The sequence below is a fragment of the Chrysochloris asiatica genome, unplaced genomic scaffold (genome assembly GCF_000296735.1).
Source record: "Chrysochloris asiatica unplaced genomic scaffold, ChrAsi1.0 scaffold00049, whole genome shotgun sequence".
In the NCBI taxonomy this organism is placed as follows: Eukaryota; Metazoa; Chordata; class Mammalia; order Afrosoricida; family Chrysochloridae; genus Chrysochloris; species Chrysochloris asiatica.
Window position 1 is genome coordinate 16732043 of NW_006408567.1, and position 21448 is coordinate 16753490.

Consider the following 21448-nt stretch of genomic DNA (forward strand, 5'->3'; position numbering starts at 1 on the left):
TTAATGTGTGAAGGACTTTGTAATTTTTAAAACCTTTTGGGAGTAGTTTGTGAGCCCAAAGAAATTGCTGGGTGATGCAAATAACTGATATGTTTGATTGCTAGCTGAAAGGGTGACGGTCTGGACCCACCCAACAGCTCATTGGGAAAAAGCCTTGATGATCTGTTTTCATAAAATTGTTGTTGTTGTTATGTGCCGTGGAGTCAGTTCCAACTCATAGTGATTCTGTACAGGGTTTCCGAGGCTGTAAATCTTTACGGGAGCAGAAAGCCTCATCTTTCTCCCGCGGAACAGGTGGTAGTTTCGAACTGCTGATTGTGAGATTAGCAGCCCGATTCGTAACCACTACGCTACTAGAACTCCTTTTTCATAAAGATTATAGTCTATAAAACATTTTGGTCAGTTCTAGGCTGTCACAGAGGGATGCCGTGAGTTGAAATGGACTCTGTGGTACCTAACAACAACAACAACGTGCTGATACTACACTGGCTTAATTCTTAATGCTTTTAGTTCTTTAAGAAATCTTGCTATCTAGAGGCATTTGATTCTCTGCATTTCTTGAACTTTTGTTCTATAAAACTTTTCAGAATCATCAGCTCATCAGGTGACATGAAAAACTCTTTGAGGTTTAATTGGAATTAATTTGGGAGAGAATTGAAAAATTTTAAAGAATTTGAGCTTTTCTGTCTTCCTTTATTAGATTTATTTCTTTTACTATGTCGTTGATAAGTGCTGTCAGTCAGTTCTGACTCATGGTGACCCTATATAGGGTTTCCAGGCAGCGGCTGGTGAGTTTGAACCACTAACCTTCCTGTTCAAACTGATCTTATGGTTAAATTGTTTATTCTACAGTGCCAGTTCTACAGAGGAATTTTCTCCCTACAACTCTTCTGTGTTTTAATGATGTTGATTCCTTTGTATTAACCGTTTTGATTATTATAAATTTCTTATTTTAGTATTTGTTGTAGGTAAACAGAAACATAATGGGTTTTAAAATATTTTGATTTTTGGCCAACCACTTGATAAGAAACTATCTTATTAGTTCTGATGCATTTTCTAGAGTTCTTTTGTTTTTTTCTATACAGACAGTTTTATCACCTGCAATGAGTGACAGTTTTGATTTTTCTTTTGAAGTATTTCTGCTTTAATGTGCTGGGAACACACGTTCAGATCTATGTTCAATAGAAGTGATTTTGGTTCAGTAGGAGTTCATTAGAAGTGATTTTAATGGCCATACGTCTTACTCCTAATTTTAATTTTAATATTTCCCCATATGAATTTTTGTAGATACCCTTCCTTAAGATAGGATAGTCTGCACTTTTGTTAGCTTTTCTGTGGGTTTTTTCGTTTCATCTGTTAAATGTTAAACTAAGATTTAAAAATTCTTAATTAACTCTTGTATTCCTGAAATAACCCAAATTTGTCTTAATGGGTTACATTTTTTATACACTACTAGTTTGCTAATATTTTCAGATTTTTTGATGTTTATGAATATGTGTCCATTTAAAAAAAAATTATCTGTCTTGTCTGATTTTGGCACTAAGGTTACACTGACTTTATACAATAAATTAAAATAATTCATCTTTTCTATTCCCTGGGAGAGTTTGGATTGGAGTGATATATTTCTTATATTTGACAGAATTCCCTATAAAATCTTTTGGGTCTAATGTTTTCTTTGTGAAGCATTGAAAATTATGAATAATTTAATATTAGTTGTCAAATAAAATTGAGGCTGTAGGCCCCTGTAAAGGTGTACAACCTTGGAAGCCCTCTGGAGCTGTTTTACTCTGTCCTTTAGGTCACTAGGAGTGGCATTGATTCAGCTGCAGTGAGTTAATAGTAAATGATAGTTTAATAGTTTTAAGGCTGTTGAGATTTTTTTGTTTCTTTTGGTTGCTTTAGGTAAGTTTAGAAATTTGTCCATTCCAACAAATCTCGCAGTTTATTTGCATCAAGTTCATGATACTGCCCTTTTTTAATCCCTGTTTTGTAGTAATGTTCCTTTTAAATTTCGAATGTTATTCATGACTTTTTTTGTAGTCTTCCCAAAAGTGTGTCTAGTTTATTAATTTTGCAAAGGATTAACTTTTGACCTAATTAGTCCTCTCTGTGTCACTATAGGATAAGCACTAGACCGAAAGGTCGGTTTGTGTTGTAAGGTCAGCGGTTCAAAGTCACCACTTGCCCTTGAAAACTCTATACAGGGTCGCTATAAATTGGAAACATTCAATGACACTTAACCACAACAGCAAAACATTACGTCTTTGGAGTCCTGGTGTGGTGCTGTTGGATTAGCACTGGACTGTTAACTGCAAGGTCAGTGGTTCTAACCCACTAGCCACTTCTTGGAAAGCCTATACAGGGGTGCTATGAGTCAGAACTGATGGACTATGTTAATAACAACATTGTATTTTTTATTTTAATCATTGACTTTTTAATTGGGTAAAATATAAATTAACATAAAATGTCAATTGAACAAATTTTACATGTACTGTGAATCACAAGATCAGAAGTTCAAACCCACCAGCTGCTTCTCTAAAACCCTGAGAAGGTCACTATGAGTAGTTGTAACTGACTTGACGACACTTCACAACAACAGTGGTGGCACTGTAGGATAAGCACCAGGCTGCTAACAATAAGGTCAGCAGTTCAAACCCACTAGTCTTCGGAAACCCTATATAAAGCGTCACTATGAGTTGGAAGCAACTTAATGGCATTTAACAACAACAATGGCTAATGGAGGAGCTCTGGTGGTACAGTGTATTAAGCATTTGAATTGCTAACTAAATGGCTGCTGGTTCGAACCCAGTAGCCATTGCTTGGAGAAAGATGAGGCTGTCTGCTTTTGTATAGATTTTATAGTCTTGAAAACCCTAAGGAGAAGTTCTGCTCTGTCTTGTAGGATTGTTATAATTCGTAGTTGATTTTACGGCAGTGGGTTGGCTGTTGGAATAACTAATGATGTTGAGCATCTTATCATGTTCTTGTTGACCAATTGTGTATCCTCATTTGTGAAATGGCTGTTTAACTCCTTTGCCTATGGTTTGTCTTTTTGTTGTTAGTTATAGGAGGTGTGTGTGTCTTTAAGCATATTTTGGATCCTAGATCCTTCTCAGACATGTTATTGTTGTTGCTCCTAATTGCCATTGAATCGATTCTGTATAGGGTTTCCAAGGAACAGCTGGTGGACTTGAACTGCTAACCTTGTGGTTCGTAGTCCAGTGCTGATCCTATAGCGCCACACCAAAACATTCCCCCAAATTTTCTCCCAATGTGTAGATTGTCTTTTCACTTTGTTGTTAAAGTTCTTTGAACAAAAATATTTTCATTTTCACAAGATCCCATTTATCTTATTGTATCCATTGATACTTGTATTTTTGGTATCATAGTTGATAAGTCATTAAAAATTAGGTCTCATAGTTATACCCCTATGGTTTCCTTTGATGGTCTTACAGTTTTAACTCTCAATGTTTAGGTCCTTGGGTCTATTGGTTTTATATATGGTATAATGAGGAATGGGTCCTGCATCATTCATCTGCATTTGGAAATTCAGTTTTCCATTATCATCTACTAAAGAGACTTCTTTCTTCACTGAATGAACTTAGCACCTTTGCTGAAAATTACCTGAACATAATGATTGGTTTGTGTCTGAACTCTCAGTTCTGTTCTCTTGGTCTATATGCCTATCATTGTACTTGCACCAAGTTATTTTGATAACTAGCTTTTTAAAAAGTTTCTTTTGAAATTGGAAAATGTGAGCCCTCCAACTTTATTCTTCAAGATTGCTTTTGCTAGTTGTGGTACCTTATCCTTTGATACAAAATTGAGGATTATATTTTCCATTGCTTCAAAGAAGATTGTTAGAATTTTGATGGGGATTGCATTGAAAATATAGATTGCTTTTGATAATAGTGGCACCTATAAAGCAATAATAGTGGCACCTATAAAGCAATATATGCACCGACTCGACGGCACTTAACAACAACAACAATAAAGCAATATATAAATTAATTATAACTAAGCTATCCAATTTATGAATGTGGAGTGTACCCTTCCATTTATTTAGGTTGTTATTTTACTTTTAATAGTGTTTGGTAGTTTTTTTTGTGTGTTATATGATTTTCACATTCCTGGTTACATTTGTTCTTATGTACTTAAGATTTTTTAGATGCTTTGTAAATGGTATTGTTTCCTTAGTTTATTTTTCAGCTTGCTCATTACTGATATATAAAAACCTGACTTTTGTGCATTGTCCTTATATAAGGCCACTTTGCTCATTTAATTTATTAGCTCTACTAGCTTTCTTGTGTAATTTTTGAGGATTTCTATTTATAGTATAATGCCAATCTGTGAAAAGGGATGGTTTTAACTTAAAGTGTTCTCACACTTTTGGAGTATATACTTTTGTAACATCCATTACATTATGTTGTGCTACTATCATTTATAATTGCTGCCAAATTTTTCATCACCATAAACAGAAATTTGCTGCTTCTTGAACAGTGATTCCTGCTGGTAATCACCAGCATTTGCCTGTCAGTTTGACACACTGTTGTGGCTTCTGTGTTTCTGTTATTCTAGAAGCTATGTCAGGGGTATTTTAAATAACCAGAAGAGTCACTCATGGTGGACAGATGAGCTTCAGATGAGCTTCTAGACTAAGAAAGAGTAGGAAGAAGGAGAGATGGACTACTTCTGAATACTTTAGTCACTGAAACCCTTATGAATCGCAGTGGAACACTGTCGGCACCAGATTATTGAATATTGAATCATGATGAAGAGCATCAGAATACTGTCAGATACAGTGTCGGAAGATCAACCCCTCAGGTTGGAAGGCACTCAAAATGCAACTGGGGATGAGCTGCCTCCTCAAAGCAAAGTTGATCTTGATGACACGAATAGAGTAAAGCCCACGAGCCTTCATTTTTTGATGGGGCACAACTCAAAATGAAGAGAAACAGCTGTAAAATCCATTAATAATCAGAACGTGGAAGGTTTAAAGTATGAATCCAAGAAAATTGGAATTCGTCAAAAATGAAATGGAATGCATAAACACTGATAAACTGCATTAGTGAGCTGAAATGGACTGGTATTTGCCAATTTGAATCATATAATCACATAGTTTACTATGTCAGAAATGACAGATTGAAGAGGAGTGATGTTACATTCATCATCAAAAAGAACATATAAAGATCAATCATGAAGTACAACACTGCCTGTGATAGGATAATACCTATATGCCTACAGTTAAGACTAGTTAATCACACTATTATTCAAATTTATGTACCAACCACCAAAGCTAGTGATGATGAAATTGAAAAAGTCTCCTAACTTCTTCCATCTGAAATTGATCAAACATGCAATCAAGATGTATTGATAATGACTGGTGATTGGAATACAAAGGTTGAAAACAAAGGAAGAAATAGTAGTTGGAAAATAGGGCCTTGGTGATAGAAATAATGCTGCAGACCACATGATAGAATTTTGCAAGACCAATGACTTGTTCATTACAAATACCTTTTTTAGACAACATAAAAGATGACTATACACATGAACCTTACCAGATGGAATAAGCCGAAATCAAAGAGATGGTGGAAAAGTTCCATATCATCAGCCAAAGCAAGGCCAGGTGCAGAATATGGAACAGACTATCAATTGATTGTACGCAAATCAGGCTGAAGCTGAAGAAAATGAAATTCCTCACTTTACTTTTGGTGCTACTGCTTGTAGCTCTTGGTGACCGTATATAGTTTCTAGTTGTAGGTTTGTTGCTTTTGAATGAAAAGATGGTTTGAATTGTCCCGTATTTCTTTGAGCTCAGCAAAATATCAAAAAGTGTCTCTTTAAGGTTTAAAATCCACCTTTTTTTTTTCAGTCATAGAGTCACAGAGAGATATCACTTACCTTAGCTTATGGGAACAGAATCCTTTATTTTAATGTTCAGTTTGGTGACATTTATTTTAGTTTGCGTTAGAAAAAATGGTCATGCCAAACACAGAATTTCTTGGTGCTGTCAAGGTTTCTATTAAAAGGTTTACTAAAGTTAAAGAACAGCATTGAGTGAATAGTAGTAATATTGGTGGCAAGTGGATTTGAAAAACGTTTTTACCTTGTGAGTAAGACATGAGCAGGGCAGAATGTACCTTTTGGGACCTACAGAGGAAAATTTGTGATGACCAGTGGTGTGCAGATTACTGTCAAAAAATAGAAGAAGCTCACAGTGCTGTGGGTTTACAGAGAAGTACAAAAGCAAACTTGGCACTAGTGGAAGATCAGGATATGCTTCTTGGAGTTGAGAATTAAGTACTGGTTGTGGAACAGTTAGCTGATAACTTGGATTCATTTATTTATTTTTGAGGGAAAAGAAGTTAAGTTTGTTTTGGGATTTAACTGCAGTTTAAGGGACTTGCCTTAGTTAAGATCTAGTAGCTCTTGATTTAACAATCAGGAGATGTAACCCATCTTGGAGAGTCGTGGGGGAGTCATCAGCATTTTGAAACTTAAGCTAGTGTTTCCTCTACTGTACAATATAAGATAATTTAAAGTAGTACCTAGAGAAATACTTAAAAAAATTTGTAATAATAAAGAACTTAATGTCTGTGAAAAACATGCTGCACATCAGTTATGGCTTGATCACTTAGGTAGGCTAAGGCTAAATGATAAAAAGGTGAGCTTAATAAAAGCAATATTAAGTAAGTAAAAATACACCGGATATGTGGGAAATGCCAAAACTCATGGTGGTGGTTGTTGTTGTTAGGTGCCATCGAGTCGATACCGACTCATAGTGACCCTGTGTACAACAGAATGAAATACTGCCTGGTCCTGGGCCAACCTCACAGTTGTTGCCACACTTGAGCCCATTGATGTTGCCACTTTGCCAGTCTATCTCGCTGGGGGTCTTCCTCTTTTTCTCTGACCCTCCACTTTACCAAATATGATATCATTCTCCAGTGACTGGCCATGGTAAAGCTATACAAATAATAGAAGCTTAGCACTATGTAACCATGGGTGTGGTGGATAAAGGAATCTCTGGGTGGTATAAATGGTTAAGCATGTCTACTGAACTACCTACTGAAAGGTTGGTAGTTGGAACCCACACAAAGAAATCATGGAAGGAAAGACCTGTCAGTCTATTTCCAAAAAGTCAGCCACTGAAAACCCAACAGAATACAGTTCCCCTGTAACACATGGGGTTGTTGATGTTATGGCAACTGGCTTGGTTTTTTTTTTTTGGTCACTCAGAGAATGAGAAGAAAACAGTTGATAATTGGGTGACAGGAAATGGAGAAGAGCTCAGGAAGAAGACTGAGGGAAAGCAATTAGAAGAATAGGAGAATCAGAAGATGGTGTTTAGAAACCAAGTGAGGAGTTCTATTGAAAGAAGAAATGGTCAACAGTGTCAAGAAAACTGTAAACTGAACAGTGTTCTTTGGATTAGCAATTAAGGCAGACCATTTAGCTGGACGGATCTAAACAGTAGGAGTTTAACAGTATTCATGTAATATTGTTACTACTAGACAGCTGGTATCTTTAGCATTTACTTTATACCATGTACTCTTCCAAGCATTTTACATGTTAATGGATTAATTGGGTAGATTCTCATTTGTTATATGAGGAACCTGAAGAACAGAGAGTTAAGTAGTTGCCGATGACCACACATACAATAAATGTGCCAGGCCAAGGCAGTCTGGACTCAGAATCCATGCTTTTAGCCCCCATGCCACACCACCTCTTTAATTAACATAAGACAGATAATAACAGTTTCACCAACGTCATAATTAGAGTATATTTGGTATAGTGTTGTGGTATTAGTGAGATCTACCAAGTTGTGAATGATCAGCACAATGTCACTGTGGCTCAATCTGATGAATGTGAGCACATTAATTGTATGGGTAATTGATGTCATGATGATAAGAGTAATAAGACAGTGTCTTTTTCTGCATATATAAAAATGTTTTTAAGAGAAATGAGGTTACTTTTGTCTTTGTATTTCTAAGATAGCCTATGTCCTGTTATGATGCTATAGGATAAAAGCATTGGACTACTAACTGCAAGCTTTGTGATTCAAACCCATCAAGCTACTCCTTGGAAATCCTTTACAAGGTTGCTGGGTGTCGGAACTGACTCAACAGCACTTAACAACAATATGTCCCATATTATGTACCATACTTTGGATGCAAAAATGTCTTTTTTTTTTTTTTTATCATTATTGCTCATTTTTTAATAAAAATTCCCTAAATTCTGGAATTATTTTTTATCTAGACTAGCTCATGCTCCAGACACAAACCAGTTTTTGCAGAAAGTCATTCATGACCTTAATGAGCGCAGTTTTCCTTGAATGGGAGAAGTGGAAACCAAATTATTGGAAAGTGAATGATAATGGAGTACTAGAATAGGAGACAAGAGATGAGTTCTTAATGAAGTTGAAGAATAGATTTAGTATGAGACAGGAGAATCAGAATGCCTCTTGGCTGTGGTCAGAGAGGAGCTGATAGTTAACGATATAAAAACGGGTTTAGATTTGGGTAGTTGTGATGCTGTGCTTAAAGAGCTCAACCACTAAGAAGATTGGTAGTTAAGAACCCACCAGCTGCCCTGTGGGAGAGAGGCATAGCAGTCTGCTTCTGTAAAGACTTACAGCCTTGGAAAACTGTATGGGGCAGTTCTGCTGTGCCCTACAGGGTCCCTGTGAGTTGGAATTGACTCAACTGCAGTGAGTAGTACCTGAGGTGGTATGGCAGCAGTGAAGTTAATTTTAGCAGAAGTGATAGTTACGACACAAGGCTAGAGTTCTAAAGGGATCATCTACATGTAGCTGAGAGAATGATGGGATTTGGAGGGACGAGAGGAACACTGAGAAGTAGTTATCTACATTCTTAAACATGAGAGTAACCAACAGAGAAATAGTGATAGTGACAAGGAAGGGTTGTTGTTGTTAAGTGCCGTCGAGTTGGGTCTAACCCATAGCGACCCTGTATAGGGTTTCTGAGGAGTAGCTGGTGAGCTTGAACCGCCGACTTAGCAGTTCAAACGCCTCTGCAGTCTGGCGCCTTAACCCACAGCGGCACACAAGGAAGGGTAGATGTAGTGAAATATAGTGTTTGATAGAGTGAAATCAGAAGACCTGAGTTTTTGAATCCTTCTTAGCATAGCAACTTTAAGCAAAGTACTTAATTTAGTTAAGCAAAACATCTGTACAGTAGATAAGGTGATGATTGAACCTGATAGGAATTGCTGTGAGGATTAATGAGCTAATCAATGCATGTAAAACACTTATTACAATATGACAAAGAGTACAAATAGTTTGCTAAACAAACCAACCCCAAAGCTATAGCCATTGAGTGGATTCCCACTCATAATGGCCCTACACAGAATAGAACTGTTTTATAGGGTTTCAGAAACTGTTAATCTTTACGGGAGCAGACGGCCTCATCTTTCTGCTGAGGAGCGGCTGTTGGGTTTGAACCATGGACCTTGTGGTTAGCAGTCCAGTGCTTAACCCACTGTGCCACTGTTATTGTTGTTAAGCACCATTGAGTCAGTTCTGACTCATAATGGCCATGTATAGGGTTTCTGAAGCTTTAAATCTTAGCGGGAGCAGAAAAACTTCATCTTTCTCCTGGGGAGCAGCTGGCAGGCTCCAACCACATACCTTTGTGTTTGCAGTCCAGTGCTTATGGTATGGAGTCACCGTATTCCCACTGTGCCACTAGGCCTCCTTAATAGTTTGCTAAGAAGATTGATAATTATTCTTTACTTCTGATATTGTGAGGTTCTTATACAGCAAATTGAGTATGTTGTTAAGTTCCATCAAGTTGGTTTCAACTCATAGTGATCCTCTGTAGGAGTTCTGAGGAATGAGTGGTTGGTCTGAACAGCTGACCTGTAGTTAGCAGTTCAGTGCTTATCACAGCACCATACCAGGACTCCTAAATTGGGTGTAATAAAAATTAATAAATAGATTTGTGTTTCAAGGTTTGATGATGATGATCTTAACTTAGGGAAAAAGAAACTTGGTTTATCCTAACAATGGTGGGATAATGATGAAAATAAAGCTATTAATGATGGTGTTGTTGATAAAAGAAAAAGGAAGCCCTTGCTTGGATTAACGGTAGAAATAATAAAATGCTGAAATTGCTCAGTGATATTTAGCTTTTGTCGTTATAAATTCTTATATAGTTATTAAAGTGTCTTATTATTGAAACTGCTTCAGGGAAAAACTTTAGTAATCTGAAACTCTAGCCCTAAACTCTTTTCTCTCCTTTGAATTAATTTTTTAAAAAGTGTGACCCCTGATAAAGTGAGAACTTTTTCTTTCCTTTGCAGTTTATCAGAATGGATTGTGAACTATAGTAATTGTGAGATTGCTAAGAGGAGGGGATTGTTATAAACAGGAAGGAATGGATGCAACAGTGGAGAGTTAGGTGATTGATAAACTCACCCTATATCACCCAAGCCCTGCCTCTTTGCCCAGGAGAGAAACATGCAGAGATAGATATGAGAATATGAGCATCTGATAGGAAATAATTATCTCAGGGAATTCCTGACTAGTAGAATAGTGAATAGTGGAATGGCATTTTTCACAGGATATAGTAAAATCAGATACGAGGAGAGCAGTGGAAAAATATCTGTTGTTTTTCCTCAAACACTTAATTGAAAACATACCTAATAGGATAGTTCTAGATTGTCCTATGAGGTTACTATGAGTTGAAATCAACTTAATGGCACCCAAAAACAGCCATGTGCCTAGACACTGTGTTAAATAATAGCCAGGGATGTATAGATGAACAAGATACCCTAAATGATTTCTAATCTAAAGGATTACATTTAGAACAGATAAATCCAGTCGAGAGATGAATGTGTGAACTGAAGAATGGAAGAATTAGATTAAATGGATACTTGGAAGAAGAGCAGCAGAATAAGGACTAGAATCTTCAGGAGTTTTTTCCTTGTGGCATAGATTCCAAGTATTTTTCTAATACACCAAAAAATACAGAGGTCAGGAAAACTATGTCTCATGTAGTCTCAAAGGATTTAACTACTGTAATTTGGGTTTCTGTTTACTTAGTATCATACACCATGGATGATTTTACCCTGGAAGATCTCACTATAGCAGATTATGCCCTGATAGAAGATTGCTCTTATATGGAAGATTGGGAATCTGGTCCTGGATCTATAACCCATAATTGTGTTCGTTTGACTCAAGTGTACAATGATGGGGTGGTAAGTAGGTTACTTTTTAATTTTTAGTAGTATCTTCTTAAAGACTTTCTGGTTGTGAGGTATATATAAGTAAGGATGTCTTTTGGTATGTAGTGTTTTATTGGGAAGTGTACATACTTTGTGTACATTTCAGAAGGGATGTCAGAGAAAGTAATGCTAAAAAGTTTTCTGACTAGAGATTAGAAAAGCTTTTTTGAAAGTGTTTATTGTGAATTGAATGATAGTTTACATGAGAGAACATCAGCTTTGAGAAAAGCTTTTGAGGGGAGAAACAAACTCAGGAGAAGCTCTGTGGAAAAGACTTTTAAACACTCATTGTTTAAAGATATGGTCTAAGTATGTATACAAAGATTTATTGAAGTTTTAAATTTTGGTACCAATGTTCTCTTAAATACCAAGAACTATACTTTTGCAAGTTAACAGATACAAATATATTTTTCTTCTTTTTAGGGTGCGCACAGCCAAGATCATACCCAAAGTGAGAAAAACTTAGGTAAGAAAATTGATATTATAATGTTAAATGTTTGATAGACTATAGAGATTACCAACTCAACATAACATTTTATCTTTTAAATTTTTATTATTTTTCATTAAGAAACCAAAGCCATATTGTGAAAATAGAATTTTAGTCAACTTTTAAATGTACTTAATATTTAACAGGTCAAGTCAAAGATATTTTTCATCCTAGTTTGGTATCTTGTCCTTCCATATCTGTTTTGCTTTCTCCTATTTAACAGTCTTGGTTCATTTAAAAATAAGATGAAAAAAAATTTTTGTTTTTTATTTAAGAATTTGACATTTGCCGTATCTGGTGTCGTAAACCAGTTTCTGTCCTGAAAGAGTACTGTGATGCCATAAAAGTATATATCTTCTGGCCACTTCTGTTTCAACATCAGCATGGTTCTATATTGACACGATTACATCCCTGTGTGGAGTCTAAGTAAGTTACTGTGTTACTTATTTTGTATGAACAGTGACAATTACATAAGGAAGGCTTATGTCTCATTCTGGTATACTGTTTGTATTGGCTCTTGTTTAATAATTAAAGTAGAAAAAGTGAACACTTAGGATTTGGATGTAAATGAATGGTTATTATAACATTAGAATGAATGAAATTCTGAATAGCATTATATGGTAGACGTGAAGCTGAATCAAGAAAAATTAATATGCTTTTTATAAATATCAGTGTTGTAGAATAAAAGGTGTATAGTATTTTGTGAACTTAATTCCCGCCCCCCCAATATTTTAAATGGAATTGTGACATTGTTAGGGATATCTAAGTCTTAAGTGTAAATTTCAATAAAATTGTATATATGAGAGCCTAATCTTTTAAAAAACAAATTTGTTTTTAAGTAATTCTCGTGCTTGTGAAGTAAGTTTGGAGAAATTGCAACATGTTGAATTGATGGAAGATATTGTGGATTTGGCTAAAAAAGTTGTGGTAAGTTTTATAGAATGTGGATATAAAAAGAATCCTATTTAAAGAACATTAAGATTTTTTATGATATGGTGTTAGGCTAAAAGTTAGTAATTTGTAGCAGTTAACTGTTAGAGTCCACCAGTCACTCCACCATAGGACTTTCTGCTCCCTCAAAGAATTATAGCCTCGGAAACCCTGTTTAAGTTTGTTACATGGCATATAACAGTTCATGAGTTTGTGCTCAGTATTAGTGAGATCAGGTAGGTAGATAGCTGCTAACATAGTCCTGATATGACATGATGTGGACCACGACTGCTGCTTGTCATGATGTTGTTGTTGTTGTTAAGTGTCATCAAATTGGTTCTGACTCATAGAGACCCTGTATAGGATTTCCAAAGAGTGGCTGGTGGGTTTGAACTGCCGACCTTGTGGTTCAAACTGACTTTGTTGTCCAGTGTTTATCCTATAGTGCCACATAGGACTCCACTGCTTGTTGTAGGAGCATGAAATGTGGAATTTGTCAGTTTGTTACATGTTCAAAATGGGATTGTAGTTCATAGAAACCATGTGACAGGTTCTGAAAATGATGAGTTTTATTTGGTAACCTAAAAATTGAAGTCCTGGTTGCTGTAGGATAAGCACTGGAATGTTGACCTCTAGGTCAGTGGTTCAAATCCATACACCGCTCCTCGGAAGCCCCGTACAGAGTCTTTATGAGTCAGAACTGACTCCACAGCATTTACTAACAACAGCCAGTACCTAAATATAGACTACAAACTTTGTTACTGCAAAAAGTATTTTGTCTTTAGGGTAAACTTTTAGCATATATGTTTTAAGACGGTATTGATTGAGAGATTCTTTTTTCTTGAAAGCTATTTGATAATTTTATTATTTAGTTTTGTTTATGGAGCTAAGTGTTTTTCTTGCAGACTTAAATTTAGAAAAGACCTTTTGATGTTTATTTAATGCTGATAATTCTTTGCGGTAATTTTTATCAGCCAATGTACGTTTGTTAAAAGTCTGGGTATAATGAAGTTTAAAAATTCATCCTTCTAAAAGTTAAACTGAATCATTTCATCATTAGAGCCCTATATAAGACCAGTTTTGAATTCTTGTTTAGGGATGAAATGGGCATGAAAGTACTTGAGGGAAGAAGATTATTATTTATAAGCTTTCTTAAAATATAGGATGTTTTTTCCACTAGAAAATTCACATATCGTTAATTGAATAAGGAAACACATATTCTTTTTTATTTTGCAGAATAATTCATTCTTTATTGGAAACTTACTGAGAATTGGTTACAAAATAGAAAATGTAAGTGTTAAAGTGGGAACCATTGTGAATAGATGTCTTTCATTTCACTGCTCATTTCCCCATGTATTGAATTCATTTTATATATAGTATTTGATTAGTGTTACTTTCTGTATCTTGCTTAAGCAAGTCTTAAGCAGTCTTAAACAGTCTCCTAATTTCTGGGGCTTTTGAGTCATTTTCATTTTCTATACACATATGTAGGGTAATTTTTAGCATCTTTGCACAAATTGATTCTTTTTCCTCTTTTAGATTACTTTCCTGGCCTTGTTGTTGTTAGGTGCCATCGAGTTGGTACCGACCCATAGCGACTTTATGCACAGCAGAACGAAACAATGCCCAATCCTGGGCCAACCTCACTACTGTTGCCATACTTGAGTCCATCGATGCTGCCACTTGGCCAGTCCATCTCGTTGGGGGTCTTCCTCTTTTCTCTGACCATCCACCTTACCAAATATGATACCCTTCTCTAGCGACTGGTCTCTCCTGACAATATGTGCGAAGTATGAGAGACAAAGTTTGGCCATCTTGGCCTCCAAGGAGCACTCTGGCTGCACTTCTTCCAAAACGGATCTGTTTGTTCTTTTGGCAGCCCAAGGCACTTTCAGTATTCTCCTCCAATGCCAGAACTCAAAAGCAATTCTTCTATGGTCTTCCTTATTCCTTGTCCAGCCTTCACATGCATATGAGGATATTGAAAATACCACGGCTTGGGCCAGGTGCACCTTAGTCCTCAAGCTGACATCTTTGCTCTTCAGCACTTTAAAAAGGTCTTGTGCAGCAGATTCCTGGCATAGGTTTCCCCAATTGAAATTATTAAGTCCCTGATGTGAATATTTTATACATTTGTAATTAGTAGTTAATCTCCAGATATAATGAGTAATAAACCAGTTTATAATGGTACTTGGTGACATAAACATCTACATATTTCCCTTAAGTCTGACATCAACATCAATAACTCAAAATATTCAATTTCTTAATTTATTTTACACATTGAAATTACACTAGCATTTCTCTGAACTCCTGATGTTTCATGAAGGTCCTAGTTGAACTTTGGGCTAGTTCTAAGGATAAAAGGTAGAGGTCCTAGTTCAGATGAAGCCTGGAATGCCTTCCTCCTCACTGATATCTGGCTAGGCTGAGACCTGAGTTTCCATGTCTGGAATCAGTGTACAAGCATCTTAAACTCTGAAGGTGGCCTGAATCCATGATAATTTGTTAACTTTGTATGTTAACTGGTTGCATACTGGAGTAATGATAATGTGGTATTCATACTAGTTTTGTATTATGGATCTGAACTGTGTAAAATAAAATGCCTATGCCACATGACAAATGTAAACTAATGCTGAAATACCACTTTTTATCCCTATTTTTAAAACAGAAAATCTTGGCATTTGAAGAGGCTGTGAATTGGGTAAAAATAGTAGGTGGTATAACACTTCTGCATAAACTAGGATCCCTTGAAAATTGTTGGCCTATGTTGAGTATTTTCTTTACTGAATGTAAGTATAAGTGCCTTAAATTATTACTTGACTCAATTTTTGTTTAAAAATTATTTGGGAAAAGGGAATGTTTAAATATGGATTTATTTGTTTTGGGATTAATAAAAAAGATACTCTTTTGTAATGTAAGCCTGAAAAAGAGAACTTTAATTTTGTAGTTACTTTTATTCCATATTTCTGTTCTAATGCTTTTTATGATACTATGCCTTTAAAAACTCCTATCATATTGATGTCATATGCTATTCTAAAGGAAGAGACCATGATTGGGGTTTATATTGTATATTTACATTCATAATTTTTGTTGTTGATAAGTGCTATCAAGTCAATTCCAACTCATAGTGACTCCGTATAGGGATTCCAGGGAGTGCCTGGTGAGTTTGAACTGCCGACTTTGTGGTTAGAAGTCCAGTGCTTATCCTACAGTGCCGCACCAGGACTCCTCATTCATAATTGAAAGAACTTAATAGATGCTTAGATGATAATATAATTTGTATTTTCCTGACAAATCTGTTATTTTTATGTCTGTTGAAACTACCATATTAGCAGTGTCTTAATAATATACTAATTGAGACAGGAAATGTTTGGTTCCTTAGTAGATGATGATCAGTGATATGTAATCTATACTGAAAAGAGCAAAATCTGTACTAATGACCTAAGAGTAATGAAGCTTAAATATGAAGACAGTTTTTCTGATTTACTAAGCACTGGGATGTGTTGTACTGATAGAGGTTGTTTTTTGTTATTCTGGAGGGCTTTAATTACGTACTAGGTTTTGTGGTGAAGAGACGTAGCCTCATGCATTGGGCACCAACAGTGGGTTTGTTTGTTTCTGATTATGGGTTGGTTTCTCTCTCCTTTACAATAACTTTGCAAGGTGTAACTGTTATTGTCCCTATTTTAGAAATGGGTGAATTAAGGCTCAGAGGTTAAGTGTTGTTTATACAGTCTAGTTGAGTAGTAGGCAAATCTGCTGGTCAAGACCTCTTTAAAGTGTTGAAGAGCAAAGATGTCAGTTGGATGACTAAGATGTGCCTGACCCAAACCATGGTATTTTCAATAACCTCATACACATGCAGAAGTTGGACAGTGACTATGGAAAACCATAGAAGTATTGATGCATTTGAGTTATGGTGTTGGAGGATAATATTGACAGTACCATGGACTGCCAAAAAAACAAACATCTGTGTTGGAAGTACAGCCAGAACGCTTCTTGGAAGCCAGGATGGCTAGACTTCGTTTCTCATACATTGGACATACTACCAAAAGGAACCATCCCTGGAGAAGCATGTCTGTCATGTTTGGTAAAGTAGAGGGTAGGAGAAAAAGAGGAAGACCTCCAATGAGATGGATTGGCACAGTGGCAGCAGAAATGATGAAATGGGCTCAGGCATAGCAACAATTGTGAGATTGGTACTGGACCTGGCAGTGTTTCATTCTGTTGTGCATAGGGTCACTATGAATTAGTACCAACTTGATGGCACTTAAACACAACAACAGCCTTGTTGGGTAGTCAGGTCTGATTCCAAAGTCTAGGTTTTCTTCCTATAACCACTCTGTCCCTAAGTTTTTACTTTATGGTCAAAACTTAGGGACAGAGTGATCTTCTCAGATTTTTCCATGAATCTTATCTTCTAGACACTCCTTTTGCCTGAAAATGAATGTATTTGGCTAAGGTTTAGCTGTATTTTTGTTGAAATAATTTTTTTAACCATTAAACCAAATTCCTTTTTTTTTATAGAACAGTTTAAATTACAGATAATAAGGCCTAGAAATTTTAGACATAAAGTGTATTACCTACTGCATTTTAATGAATTTATTAATATTTTATAAGAATAGTGTTTCAAATAACATCTTATTTTAACATTTCATTTCTTAGAGTCAAAAGTTTATTTTTGAATAGAGATATTTTAACATCTTCATTTTGTTGTATTATGTACATTTTAGACTAAAGTAGTTTTGCAAGTTCTTATTTTCATTGAACATTGTGCCTTGATGTGGCATTGGACAGCTAATGCAATGTCAGCAGTTCAAACCCACCAGCTTCTCCTTGGAAAGTATACAGAGTCACTATGAGTTGGGACAAGGAGCTCTGGTAGTGTAGTGGTTACAAATCGGGCTGTGAATCGCAAGGTCAGCAGTTTGAAACTGCCAGCTGCTCCATGGAAGAAAGATGAGGCTTTCTGCTCCCGTAAAGATTTACAGCCTTGGAAACCCTGTTCAGGGTCACTATGGGTCGGAACCGACTCGATGGCACTTAACAACAACAACAACATGAGTTGAAACAATTCAATGGTACTTAGTAACAGCATACCGTATATACTTAATAATGTTTATTGAATTTATTTGATAAGTTATGAGCCGTATTTGGAATCTGTTAAAACAGCGTTTGTTGAAACAACACGTAATCTAATAACAAATGTGTGGTTTTTTCCTTTAATTCTGCATGTAAAAACTCTCTAAACCCCAGTGAGCAATGACATTAGTGTTTTTGTAAACATTTTTACCAGTTTTTAAATTTTATTAGTATATTATTTGATGCATCAAAAAGTACTATAAAAAGTATGTAATTTTTGTTGCTGTGTGCTGTTGAGTTAATTGCAAAGCAACTATATAGGACAGATTAGAACTACCTCAGGATTTCCTGGTGTGATGCTGATTGTTAATGCACTGGACTGCAAGGCCGGTTTGAACTGCAAAGTTGGTTGTTCAAGCTCACCAGTTATTCATTGGAAACCCTATACAGGGTCGCTGTGAGTCGGAACTGACTCGACAGTCCTTAACAGCAATAACAATAATAATCTTTATGGGAGCAGATTTCCAGTTGTATTCTTGTGCTAATGTGACCCCACTGTCACCTAGTAGATTGCAACTCACAGTGACGCAGAATAGGGTTTTCTAGGCTGTAAATCTTTACGGGAGCAGAAGACCTCATTTTTTGTCTGTGTAGAGGCTGGTGGGTTTGCACTGCTGAAAATTGTGGTTAGAAGTCCAGTGCTTATCCTAAAGCACCACCAGGTCTCCTTGTGCTAAGTGACTAGTGTTTTGAAACTGCTCAGCCTTTTTGTTTGCAGACAAATACTTAACATCTGCACTACCAGGGTTTTATAAATTCTTTAGAAAATATAATGCATTTTATATACTTCGAGTCACTTACCTATGCTAAGAATTAGAATGTAACCAATATGAGTTTTTTTATGTTTTTAAATTAATGTTCTCTCTCTCTCTGTCCTAAAAATAAAATTTAGACAAGTATCACATAACTAAGGTTGTAACAGAAAACTACAGTTTGCTTGAGGAATTAAAAAACCCAGATTGTACAAGGTGTACTGAGGTAAGAATAAATATTTACTTGTATGTATATTTTAAGATTTACCTGTTAGAACTATTAATAGTCATAGAAAATTAATAATAAAACTATTGACAACATAACAGAACTACCATAAAATTGAATTTTAAGGAAAATTTTTTTAACAAAATATGATTTGGAATTTGTACTTTTATTTTTGGAAGAAGAAAAACTATCTTTAGAATTTTCTACTGTTAGAGATTTTAACACAGTGAACTGAAAGTTGAAGTTTGATTTTTTTTTTTTTTAAGTCAAAAGGTTTATAATTGAGGGAAATATATTTTTAACACCTTTTTTTAAAAGTTTTTATTGTGAAAGTTTACAGGACAGATCATCAATTTTATATTCAACAAATCATACACCTTGTTTCATTACAATGATTATAATCCCCTCCATGTACCATTAGTTAACAGTATTTCTCATATTCACTTTAGCTTTTTTTAAAAAACAGACAAAAAAAAAACCCCACTCAGGCATATATAATAATTTACACCTCCAAAGGGCACATTCTCCTGGCCACTGGCTCTTAGTCCCTCTCTTCTTATCAATCTAGAGTCCTCAGCTGTTTCCTCTCTCCATGTCTCCATCTGTGTCTGACGCTGCTTCTCTGGATAAGGTCCTGCATTCTGCTTGTGCTCTTCTCCCTTGATGGTCTTAGGGTCCTCTGTTTCTGGACTGTAAGATTAACCACTCCCCTGTTTTCGTTTTGTTTTTAAGTTTTTATTGTGAGGTTTACATAGGAGAACATCAGCTTTACACTCTTCCTATTGTATTTTGTTTCGTTGCAATAATTACAATCCCCTCCATGCATCATCAAATAACCAAAGGGTACACCAAACAGGCCCACCAACCCCCCACCCCCACCCCCGGCTGCCAGCACACAGCCCTTCTCCCTCCCTGAGTCCAGTGTCCCCAGCCACTTCATCTGTTCACATCATTGTCTCTGTCTCCATCCCTGGCGTCACTGCCTCTCCTTCTTCTCACTTGATGGTCCCAGTGACCTCCGCTTCTGGGCTGCAAAATCAATCACTCTCCCTCCTCCTTTTGTCAAAAAAGCATCTACCTCTATATTTCCTACCCTGACAGTCAGTCCTGATGGCAGTTATTCACTATTGTACCACAAGAGTCTTATGCCCATTTCCTTTCGCCAGCCCGGTCCCAACCAGTTGGAATTAATTCAGTGGTGATTCTACCTTCGCCCACCCGGTCTGGAACTAGGTTCCCTCTTGAAAGCTTGTAAGCCAGTCACTTCCTTTATAGGCACCCTCATTTTAGGTAGCCAATGTCTTTAAGTGCCCATTCCTGTCAACCCTGCATACCGAGGGGGTGGGAGTGATCCTCGCTGTAAAGATTTGTTCCATGAAGTTCATCAAATTGTAGCAGGTTACTCTTTCCCCGCCACCCACTTATTTCTTTTTCTAGTCAAGTTCTGATCATCCAGCCATCGAAGCCAGGTCAAGGGGGTGCTATCTGCAAGTATGGGTGTTCTCACTCATCTCTCTTCACTTCATATCAGCTGGATGCTTCACTCTCAGCTCTAGTCCTCTGTGGCAGTGTCACTGCCTCTGGGCCCAGAAGTCCCCAGGTCTTGCCATATTGCTGGCCATCCAGGTCTCCACCCAGGTTCACAGAGGTCCATTGAATGTGGTAGGGCATAGTTCATAAGTTCAATGCTGTTTTTTATCCCCTCTTCCCCTTATCAGTGACCAACGTGGTCACCAGCCAGACCCCATGCCTGTTCATGTACTCCCCTTGAGTCTCAGTCTTGGAAGGGGGTTTTCTCTGAGGAGTCCCGACCACTTGCCTTAATGGTTACTGGGCAAACAGCTTACTTGTTCTTGTAGTAATCAATCCGACTGCCGTTAATTGTTTAGGATTTTTCCTGCTGGTCTTTCTTTCAGGGGATATCCTCTGTTCTTCTAGCCGATCCAGGCTGGTCTACTCCTCTTTTCCAGTGGAAATTTCCTACCTCAGTTGGTTCTGGATGGGGTTCTGGATTCCACCTATGGTCTTGTGCAGTGTAAAGGCTCCACAGGAAGCCTCTTTCACTGTGCACCTTCTAGCCCCCTTTAAGGTATTCCAATAAGTTGTAGGCTGAAGACGGATTTACAAGCTTTCTGTAGCGATGATTCTGGCTATTCCTTTCTACACCCTCAAGTGTCTATTTGACAATAGTAGACAAGGAAGCAAACATTCAAAGACAGTCAAGCATCTTAACATTATTCCCCTCTTTTACCCCTTCAAACCATGTCTCAATCCCTGTATCCCAGAGCCCTGTTGTTCCAAGGTTGTGCCTACATCATCATTTACCTCTGTCCCACTTAGCCTATGTGAACCTGCCTGTTTTCCCATTGGCCTTGTTCTTCCGTTCCCCTCCCCCTTCTTGTGTATTGCTACCCGCCTCCCTCCCGACCCACACTTCCAAGCTATCCTGTGTCTATTTCCTACCCTGTGCTCCTATCTTCCCCTCGCTCCCTCCCCGCACTTTATTCCATACATCATGGTAATCAGCAAATATGTATGTAATTTTTTTCCCCTTTTAGTGTGGGTTCTTTTTCTTACTCTTTTATAATAACGGTTCTATGCAGTATTTCTCCTTTTGTAATTGACTAATTTCACTCAGCATAATGTCCTCAAGGTTCATCCATG

The 21448-nt window shown here is 36.8% G+C and overlaps 1 protein-coding gene across 1 annotated transcript in view; it reads left to right on the top strand.

Annotated features, from left to right (window-relative positions):
• The first annotated feature begins 11076 nt into the window (after positions 1–11076).
• The window catches only part of TTC3 (tetratricopeptide repeat domain 3), a 136018-nt gene continuing 125646 nt past the window's right edge, over positions 11077–21448 (top strand). Inside the window, 7 exon segments of the mRNA XM_006862609.1 lie at positions 11077–11220; positions 11671–11713; positions 12010–12160; positions 12574–12661; positions 13901–13954; positions 15333–15453; positions 18699–18784. Coding sequence (XP_006862671.1) covers positions 11077–11220; positions 11671–11713; positions 12010–12160; positions 12574–12661; positions 13901–13954; positions 15333–15453; positions 18699–18784 — 687 coding nt within the window.